The sequence below is a fragment of the Electrophorus electricus genome, chromosome 17 (assembly GCF_013358815.1).
Source record: "Electrophorus electricus isolate fEleEle1 chromosome 17, fEleEle1.pri, whole genome shotgun sequence".
Lineage (NCBI taxonomy): Eukaryota > Metazoa > Chordata > Actinopteri > Gymnotiformes > Gymnotidae > Electrophorus > Electrophorus electricus.
This window is the reverse complement of record NC_049551.1, coordinates 1,797,677-1,808,256: the sequence shown is the minus strand read 5'-3', so window position 1 is coordinate 1,808,256 and position 10,580 is coordinate 1,797,677. Positions and strand designations below refer to the sequence as shown.

Below are 10,580 nucleotides of genomic sequence, written 5' to 3'. Positions count from 1 at the left end.
GTATTTGAGGCATAGCGAGCTGGGTGCGAAGGCCCAGAAAATGTCGGGCTACTTCTAGCTCTAGCCGCTTGCGTTGAAGTTAATCTAGTTTTATGAGGTTCGTAGTTTTGATCCTGTTCTCATTAGCAATCATACCACCGTCTTGGACCAATGATTTAAAAAAATAGAATAACATTTACAATGTTTTTTGTTTAGCTCATGTAACATGAACACTAAAGAGAGAGTTTGGATGAATTTTCTTTTTTTAATCCAACACTATACAGGGAGAGGGCAGGTCAAAACAAAATGGAGCACTTGGCATAAAAAAAGTTTGTTCCACAATAAACATTTTCCACAAACTCAGTCTGTACATTGAACATGCATGACGTCTGGATTCACCACCAGCTCACAGCCAGAACAAAGACCACAAAAAGACAAAAATAAAATAGATGAACTAAAACAAACATTATAGAAATAAAAAATAAAAAGGTTACTGAGGACTACTTGGAGCGCAGTCACAATTCCCATACTAACCATTATAAATATGGAATTACAAGTTTAAAATCTGCATGGAAAAATGAGGTGGGGATTTCCACTGAGGCCATTCTCAGTATGGTCTGTCCCTCCTCTCCTGACGATGTTCTCCCCTGAGAAAAGAAAAAACAATTAATAAAATATTTATTTGCAGTGCAGAGCTCATTAGGTCATTCACAGCATACTTTAATTACGGCACAGAACTCAATTTTTTTCTCCTTTTAAAACAGTTTACTCAAACAAAGATTCTTCAGTCTTTTGAATTACTGTGGCAAGTATTCATTGTAATTTGATTTATTTTGCTCTCTTTATATAACTGACCTGGGAACAGCTGTTAAAAATACTCACTTCATGTCCATCATCTTGCCAGGTGGTGCCATTCCCCGCCCCCTCCTTCCCATGTCATCCATGGGAGGGCCGCCTCGGCCCCTCCCACCAAATCCGCCTCTGTCCATGCCACGGCCACCTCGGAAGCCAGCACCACGGTCACCACCTCTGCCCCCCCGGAAGCCACCAGGCCCCCCTGGCCCGCCGGGGCCTCCCCGGTCCATACCGCGTCCTCCACGCATCCCACCTGGCCCCCCACGACCGCGATCGCCACCTGCACAGCAAAACAAAAGTGAGCCTTCAATGTAGAACCTTCCCAATTCACAAGAGGCTTCAGAGGGGAAACCGGAAGACGGTTTCAAAGTTCCAGCGCTTTAGTCCTTGAACCCAAATTTGGCCCTTAGGTAAGGCTGTAGATTGTCTCCAGGGACTGAAGGACATTGACACTGCTGAAGCAGAAGCCAGGACACAGAGCTCCGCTGGGCAGCATGTTCGGCTCCGAGCAGGCGAACGTTAAACTCCGGCACTGCTGAACCTGGCAGGAGCAGGAGAGAAAGTGCACACGCTGCGTTTACCTGGAGGGAAAGGGGGTGGTCCAAAGCCCTCGGGTTTGGGGGCCTTGCACTGGTTACACTCCATCCGCCAGGCAAAGTTCTGGTTCCCACAGCCGCTGTTAAAACAGCAAAATAAAAATCAATAAAGGGAAAATTGATTTCACAATACCACATTTCACACACTTCAGGGAGATGCTTCACAATTCCATATTTCAGTCAACAGGATGACCTAGGGCTAACAAAGGGGACCACTCACAAAAACAGTTTTGTGCTCAACTGCCCCATGAATGAAGCTATTGTGTAGTTTAAAAAGACACAAATTTTATTTATTTATATTATGATTTTTTTATTTTAGAAACAAAAGAGACAATAGTCTGGAAATATTTTTACATGCTTATCCAGGACTGGAAATAACTAAAATCAAATTCCACACTTTTCCGTACTGCGTAGGAACCCCAAACAGACATAACGTCGCTGATCAGTTCAGTTCCTGTAAAAGGGCTTTGACGGTTTGGGTCATGAATTCACCATAAAAAATGCCGAAATGTGACATTTCCTTTTTAAAAGATTAAAAACCCAACTAGACAAGCCTAGCATTGCCAGAGCACCATCTACTGCACCAGTTGTTCACATGTACTGAGAACCTCTCACGCCTGAGCCTGGTTGAAAATGGGCAAGCAGGCACTGAGCAAGGATGAAGCCCTGAACAGTTTTCAGTGAGTGTGTGTGTGTGTGCGCGCGCACGTGCGCTCTTACGCGTTGGGGCACTGCCAGTCTCCTGCGCGCTGCTGCATGTTCCCTCCAGACGGTCCTCCACGGCCCATACCCCGCGGGCCTCCACGGGGTCCGAACACGCCGCGCTCACCACCTCTGCCCATACCTCCACGACCCATCATCCCTGTGGGACAGACCAGCTGTTTACTGGGTGCTCCCAGCCATGTACGCCACACACTGTCGCAGGGTTAATACTGTACACGTTTCCAGTGCACACTGAAGGACCCCATTTGGGTGAGATGTTTTGTTTTAAACCAGCATGGTGGACCATGAACCTTCACAAAATCATGCATTTTTAAAATACACCGTTATTGAAGTGCCCCCTTCAGGACAGCTGTGGGTAGTGTGTACCTCCTCGGGTCATCATGCCCCCGCGGTCACCCCTCATCGGCATGCCCCCACGCATCATCCCCATCGTGGGCTTCCGACGGGCCATGGAAACCTTCAGCTTCTTCCCCTGGAAATCTTTACCTGGTCACCAAAACACAGGAACACACGTTTACACTTTACACTCATGGCACACTGACCACAGGAAGGCATGTTTACACTCAGCAAATGGCAGACACTCAGAAGCCTTCTTGAGTTGAACTAGGTGTGACCAAGGGCCGCAGGTCTACAGACTGTATGTCTAAATACGGTACAAATATTGGACTACATATAGGCAACTGTGGTGGAGAGTGACAACTCTACTGTTACTTTTAATCCCATTGCAATTCCACTGGAATTCTGTTGTATTTGATTACAAGTGTAACAGCACCCACCATCGAACCACTCCACCGCAGCCTTGGCTGCCGGGGGGTCCTCGTAAGACAGAGTAGCGTCACCCTTTGGTTTGCCCGTCTCCTTGTCTGTATAGATGTTTACCGCCGGGAGGCCAGTCCGCTTGTTTATCTAGAGAAGCGCAAACATAACTGCGCATTTAAACATGGCTGTTAAAGAGAATCAACTCTAAGATACAACAGAGGTTAAGACCTCAGCATTTGGCCAAAGGGTTTGATGTTTATTCAACTGCTGGTGACATTTACATCAGAGGCTTATAAACATGATCTTAGAAAGGAGCGTGAGGGGCAGCAGTGAGCGTGCAGCACCGAGCCGCACCCAGAGACACACACCTTGATAATGCCGCTGTGTTTGAAGAACGCAGCCACTTCGTCCAGCGTGGCGTTCTCCGTCAGGCCGGTGATGTAAATGGTACTGTTCTCAGAGTCATCCTGCTCCTCTGGGCGGCCTGAAACACACACACAGGCTGAAAATTAGCCTCCAGGAAGTCAGCGCAAGGGTGCAGAATTCACTAGAAACACACACTCCTGAAGGCTGGCCTTACCCATGTCTGGATCTGGTCCTGACAAAGACAAGGGGGAGAGAGAGGAGAGAGAGAGACAAGTTAGTCTACACGCCTCACTTCCTGTGCTCCTGACAAGACCGTGCTACCAACTCCAGGTAAAAGAATTACCAGGTAAGCATGTCACTGGCACACCTGGTCCTCTGAGCATTCAAAACCAAGAGAGGGAAAAAAATTATACCATTGTGTTACACTCCACAAAGTAGTGGTATTTTATATTTGCCTTGTATACTGATTGAATTTTATAGCCTAAGGTACTTGTAGGGGATCTATTCAAAACATCCCATATTCCTAAACCTAACTTTTTCTTTCGTTTTTGGTAAGTGTGCCAACAATGGCAAAATGATCAAAACCTCTGAAAACCAGAATTCCAAATTGAACTCCATACCATAATTTCATATGATATATATCAATACACTGATGTAATGCAGTCAACTACCATTAAATCCTAAATATGTAAAAACACCTCAGTGAAGGAGTTGATTTTTTTTTTTAAACCCATAACAACCCTGTCAACCAATATATAATCGTTCATGAAAACCCTTAAGTTTCTAGCCAGCAGTGTTTTCACAAACACGCCAGTATGGCGTTTTCACAAAGAAAACAAAAGAGATACCCATGAAAGATGGATGCACGAAAACAAAAATATTCACTTTGTAATCTAGTGTATATGCTCTTGTAATTCTCGTTAAACTTACCACCAGGCTTAATGAAGCCACCTCTGTCTCCAGCGATGCTGGGGGAATAGGCGGAGATATGAAGGCCACTTTCCCTTAAACAGCCACTTCAGTACCACAAAAGGGGGGTTATGGGGGAGAATGTACAGGTCTGGCTCTACAAACTCCCCAACAAGGCATCTTTAACCCCAACTCTAGTTACAATGTCTCCAACACTAACACTTGTTGGGGGGGGGGGGGCTTGGGATTTATTATGCAAATGACATATGATTTTCGCTTAATAAAGAGCTTTACATATTAGTGGCTGAACAATGACTAGGATCTAAACGTTAAAAAGAAGAACACAAGGGCTATGGTCTTTACCACAGAGTTGGGAAACCCCCATATTTAGTTTTAAACACACAAATATGGGAAGATTTAATTGTTTCAGACGCAGGCCAGGTACTGGTTACTGGCAGATTTTTTTAAAGTCATACTGGAGACATAAATGCTGAACAGGGTCAAGAGATGGTGTTCTGTGCTCAGAAGGCCACAGAAAACAGCCCCAGTGCCAGAATTCCCAGGACACAGAGAGTGTGAGCCCAACATCCCCACCTGCATCTGAAACAATCTGCTTACAGAGACCTGGTACAGGTACTTTCAAACGAAAACAAACAAACAAAAAAAACAAAAAAAACAAAAACAAAAACAAAAAAACAAGGATACCATAATACACATGATTTTTGTCTGTTTACAAATGCCTTTAAGATATAATTACACAAAGTAAAAAGGCTATCAAAGACATGTTTAAAATTACCATTACAAGGTTTTAGGCTTTCTTTTGTTTGTTAAAAAACAGAATTCTTTTGCTTTCCCCCCCGGGAGTGTAAAGACACCACGCCTCCACCAACTCTTTATGTCCCCATTTGAAAAGGCTGTTGGCCCACACTGAACTGAGTAGCAGTAGCGTAAAAGCACTGCTCTGTTAACATGGCTCTTTGTTACCTGCAGCGTATAAATGCGACAAAGCATGTTAAAGGAAAAAGTGCTCATTCACTTCACAAGAGACAAATGCAGTTCATCACTTCAAATATTAAACTGATAATGTTATTCCCATAACTCAGAGGGGAAAAAGAAAATGGATGCAGTGTGTTAACAGGGCTGAAGTGCTGAGAGAAATGTCAGCACTAACAAAGCCAGAGGAACCTCTCAGCCAAGACGAAGTGTTACACTTTAATTTGAGTATTCATTACAAAATCAGGTTCAAAATCAGATTCTTGTACAATGGGAATACAATTAAATAGTACTTATGCACCACTACGTTTTCAGAACACTGCATTCACTTTCAAAAACCACCAGTTCATCTCAAACACTGAATTATATGTAAACTCTGAGAAGAAATAATTTGATACCCTTTTGGAAATATTTTCAAAAGCTTCAAAACCCTTTACACACCCTTAATCTGGAGGGGAACAAAAAACATATCTGGATATTGTACCAGTAGCCTTTTTTTTTGCCTTTGACACTTCCAAAACAGATTTCAGTCTACCTACCTGCAAGTAAAGTGGCCAGCGTTTACCCGACCATGGTTATGTGGTTACCCTACTGTACAGGTCATTGTGGAGATCAAACAGCATAGGGCTGCATCTCTTATGCCTGTAATCATATTTCACTTGCACGACTCGTGCACACTAGGTCAAAAGATCTGTCTAAAGCTTTGTACAAAATTCCAGCCCTGTAACCCCTTACCTTAGGCCATGTGCCTGAGGGATGAGTGGCATATAGCTCACTACTTTACGCCTAACTAGTCATTAAGAACAAGGCTTAAATCTTTTTCTTTGCACCTGTACTGTTGTTCTGTCACTGCCCTTACAGAACTAACTTTTTATTTCCCACAACCGACTGAAGTGCTACACTTCTCTTCCTTCAGGACGGAAACCCACGCTAACTGGAAACCTCATTTATGTTCATTTAGCACAGCTCTTGGGACGTGCATGGCCTCTCACAGCTGCTGTATGGAGGGGAAGAGAGTGGTGGAGCAAGTTCACATGAACACAAAAACGCACTTACCCCATGCCTCCACGATTCATGCCCCCACGCATTCCACTGCCTCCTCCTCCTCGCATCATGCCCCGGTCAAACCCCCCTCGGCCACGCCCACGGCTCTCCCCCCCTCCCAAGCCACGACCCTCTGCAGAGCCCCCGTAGACAGCAGAATCCGGGCCCGAGTAGCCTCCCCCACCCATGCCGTTCTGGTGGTCTTGCCTGTAGCTACCTATGAGGACCCCACACAAACAAACAAAAACAAAAAAATGACATTTCGCTTTGGTCTGTGTTCACCAGCCCAAGATATTACAACTACAGATATGCAAATACATTAGCCAACAATTGGTATCAGGCAATGAACAAAACAGCATAACTAGCAGTCGACTGATTGTTTACAAACAAAACTGCTAACAATCCTTAACTAACCCTAATGTAAATCTAGCCAAAATTCTGGTAGTTTTTTTTTTTAATTAGCTATTGGTAACAGCCAAGAATTCTCTTATCAGCACATTATGGTTCACAATCCTAACATCTGTGCAAAACTACACACTCACCATACTGACTGGGTGGTTTGTAGTCACTCTGGCCATATCCACTGCTGGTCTGTTGGCCGTACTGACTGGCAGGAGGCTGTCCGTAAGAAGCAGTGGGAGGGGCATAACTGGAGGGCGGGGCCTGCTGTTGTTGGGGTGGGGCCTGTTGCTGGTATCCACTCTGCTGGCTGTAGGAACTCTGCTGTCCATAGCCCCCCTGCTGGCTCTGGTAGCCACCCTGCTGCTGTGAGTAAGACCCCTGTTGGGGAGGCTGGGAATAGGAGTTCTGCTCATAGCCAGAAGGGGGCTGACTACTGGCGCTGTAACTGAGGATGAGGACAAACAGCATGAACAGCTAGAAATTAAATCAACACAAGACTGCATGCACTGCAGAGCTCAGAAAAGCTGACATTTCTTAAACTGAAGCCCTGTTTGGCAGTCTGAGCAAGACCTTCACCAACACTACATCTGGTATGCTGGCACACAAACATACAAAACAGCAGCAGCAGGAGTGATGGAGAAGGCTGGGTGCTGTAGGTACCTTGGAGGAGCAGAAGACGCAGGCTGTTGTCCATATCCAGGATAAGCGGGCTGAGCTCCGTAACCTGCTTGGCTGCTGTACGATGCCTGGCTGCCCGCGGAGGAGGTGGCAGCGGTGGCTGTGGACGTGTCATAGCCCCCAGCCCCGTAACCCTGCACGGGTTGGCTGTAGCCCTGAGACGCTGCCGGTGCCGCATTGTAGCCTCCTACAGACACAGGCAGGTTTGTTTTTTAAAGTCAATAATACGAGATGGGGGCAGTGCGGGGGGTGATCTGGTTAAACAGCACTAGGAATGACTCACCGCCGGCTGGGGGCTGTTGCCCATATGAGGACCCGTAGGTTTGCTGACTGTATCCCCCAGATGAGCTGCCTGTCTGAGAATAGGCTGACTCAGCAGGCTGGGTGTATGAGCCATAGCCCTGCTGCTGACCGTAGGACTGCTACAGAAACAGAAAAGCCTCGCGATCAGACTCCGACAGAGACACACAGGACAAAGTGCTGCCGTGGTGACAGCGGTGTATGCCCGAGGGAGCTTTACCTGGGCACCTTGCCCATAGGTCTGTGAGGTCTGGGCAGCGTAGGAGCCATACCTGAACAAAGACACACCATCCACTTACAACAAATCACCATCCTACAGTACTGGAGAATAAGTGTCCCAAGATCAGGAGACAGCATTTCCAGAATGGGTGTACAACCCAACTGAAGGGCTGAACTACAGCAGAGCTCAGGAGAATCATTTCAACTCCAATCCATGTAAACCTCGTAATTAAGTGATGATTTGATCCAGGTTCAGATGAGAAGTGAAATCTTTAAAACAGCACTGTAGTTATCCTGCCAGATTATGGCCAGATTAAGCAGCACAGTTTTACAAGAAAATCATGGAGTCTTACCCCTGCTGGCCTCCAGCCTGTCCATAACTGTTGTAATCTGAAACGACAATAACATATCGTACTACTTTTGAAAAAGTGATGTTTGTTTAAAGCATCCAAAAGCCATTACAGAGAACCACCCCCCCCCATCTTTATCTGCCATGACGTCCTTATTAGGACCAATTCCATATGTACTCTTAACGTGTTGACTGACACATTAGTACTAACGACTAGATCCCAAAGTAGTAACGGTGGATGCCATTTTCTAGTATAAGGAATTAATGTTCTTAGTGCCCAGGCACATTGTTGCTCATCGAATCGTTCTTCATCTTAGCAACGTTAAAGACATTAATGATTAGGAATACTTCATTCATTCAAACACGCGGCAAGGACAGAAGAAGTAACGTCAGAGCTGTCCGGCGTTGTTCACCAACATGTATCTTAGGTCTCCAATGACTTATTCTTCTACTGTCTGGGAACTCTAGTTAGGGACCCCGACAGCAAAGACACTTTAAACGTGCAATCAACCACAAAACCTTCCAAATCACCCAAACGTTCTCCGGAGAAGACAACACATGTTCTGTGGATTAAACTTTAAATACGGCCAGGTCTAACTGTTTCCGTCATGTTCTCGTATTGTCTGCTCCAGATCCAACCCATCTGCTTAAGATTTCGGAACCGCACACTCATCCGCCTACCGGTTACAGAGACAAAAGACGCTATCCAGAAACAATTAATTAACTGCATATATGTTATGTATAATTAACAGTAAATAGATCGACACTGACTGGAAAGCGAAAAACATGGAAAAAAGAAAATAAGCTTTCCAACGCTGATAAATACATTCAAACCACGTGAGCGTTTTAAAATAGCTGAAACAAAGCTAGGTTGCGGTAGCTAGCCGGACAGCCGGCGTGTCGGTGCCCTGTAAACTAGTTACGGCCACCGTTACTGCTAGATTAACAGATGGACACGAACTAGCTAGCCAGCTATGAGAATGACTCCGAGAATGCACGGTGTGCTACACATACAGCAGAGATAAACGGACACGTCGGAAAATACCGGTCACGACCACCGACCAGGCTAGGTAGCTAAGATAAATAACGTGCTATCTTAGCGCAGTATGCTAACTAGCTAGCATCCCGTGTTACACAGCAAGCAAAAAAAAATAAAAAAAAATCACAGCACGTGATTTATAACGGAGCCGTCTATAGACTTGTCTAATTCAATACTATTTAGTTTGTATATCTTGTACTTCTTCGCGAATTAACCTATTATTTTCCCCTTCTGCACATAAATAACGCGTTTGTTCGCCGTTTAGCTAGCGGCTATTAGCCCGCTCGCGCACAGCGTTACCACGCAACGGTCGAGAGAAAAACTAGCCGGAGGAGCTAGCTAAACGGCGACATCCTGAAATAAATACTAATGCATATCATTATTGTTATTATTATTAACAGCAGCAGCACCGACTAATTAGTATTACAGTACAATTTTTTGAGATATTTTTTTTTCCCCCGCAAATGTGAATTTACCTGCTGCGGACGCCATTTCGTGTACTTGCTTTCTGCCCCGTAGCGACCAAATCACAGCGCATGCGTGAAGATGATCTCAGGGCGCTACCATTAAGAGACAACGAAAGTACTATGGGTGTAACACAAAGCTAAAATACTTAAAATACAAATCCTAGTTAATCACTTTATTCAAAACTGGATTATTGCACTTGAAGGCGAATTATTTTTTTTCTGCTCGGTTTATGATGCTTCTTGGGGTATGTGTTCTTTTAAAACGATGAATGGAGCCGTCCTTATCTTCATTTCATGTAACCTACATTCAGCATGTGTGGACGTTTCTCCAGTACGAGCTATAACTTAGAAATATATAATAAATTATAATATTATAATTATAATAAATATAAATCTGCTTCCCTAACGCGGATCTCATATTTAACAACATCTACACTGTTAGTACCTGCATCAATACATTTTATAAATATCTATTTGTAACATCAAAAACCATTAGGCCTATTTGTAAGCAGTCCACCTTTGAGAAATCATGGTGATTATTATTACTGTTATTGTTATTATTATTAGTAATTTTGTTAATTATTTTGACTATTTGGTCCTTTTCTCATACATATTTATAAATGTCCTCCTTTCCCTAATTCCCTTGCAGGATCTTTTTACTGATGAGTTAATTATGAACTGATGTCATGTCTGCTTGTGTGTACATCACATGCAAGGTTGAGTGTGCCCAGGCTGCCAATGTCAATGTAGGCCACTGAGTATTGACCTTTTAAGGATATGTGGATGAGTGTTGAAATATAAAAACACTACACATTAAATAAAGCCATCAAGTGAGTGCCTTTCCAAGGCTCCAGTTCACATCTCTGAAGTGATATTGGAGGGAATATCTCTGAGATGTTCCC

General features: G+C 44.5%; 1 protein-coding gene across 2 annotated transcripts; it reads right to left on the bottom strand.

Annotated features, from left to right (window-relative positions):
* Positions 1-230: 230 nt before the first annotated feature.
* Positions 231-9,736, bottom strand: ewsr1a (EWS RNA-binding protein 1a). Of its 2 annotated transcripts, none has more exons than XM_027019073.2 (16): positions 9,688-9,736; positions 8,177-8,213; positions 7,825-7,876; positions 7,588-7,726; positions 7,287-7,491; positions 6,767-7,071; positions 6,237-6,441; positions 4,209-4,294; positions 3,493-3,510; positions 3,281-3,396; positions 2,930-3,059; positions 2,520-2,639; positions 2,151-2,292; positions 1,416-1,510; positions 862-1,114; positions 231-626 (listed from the first exon to the last, which is right to left on the bottom strand). In XM_027019073.2, the coding sequence occupies exons 1-16, from the start codon at positions 9,701-9,703 to the stop codon at positions 587-589; spliced, it is 1,959 nt and encodes a 652-aa protein (XP_026874874.1). In that variant the 5' UTR covers positions 9,704-9,736; the 3' UTR covers positions 231-586. The 2 variants fall into 2 exon arrangements, with proteins under 2 accessions (XP_026874874.1, XP_026874875.1); XM_027019074.2 differs by having other exon boundaries at positions 587-626; positions 4,209-4,246.
* Positions 9,737-10,580: the final 844 nt, after the last annotated feature.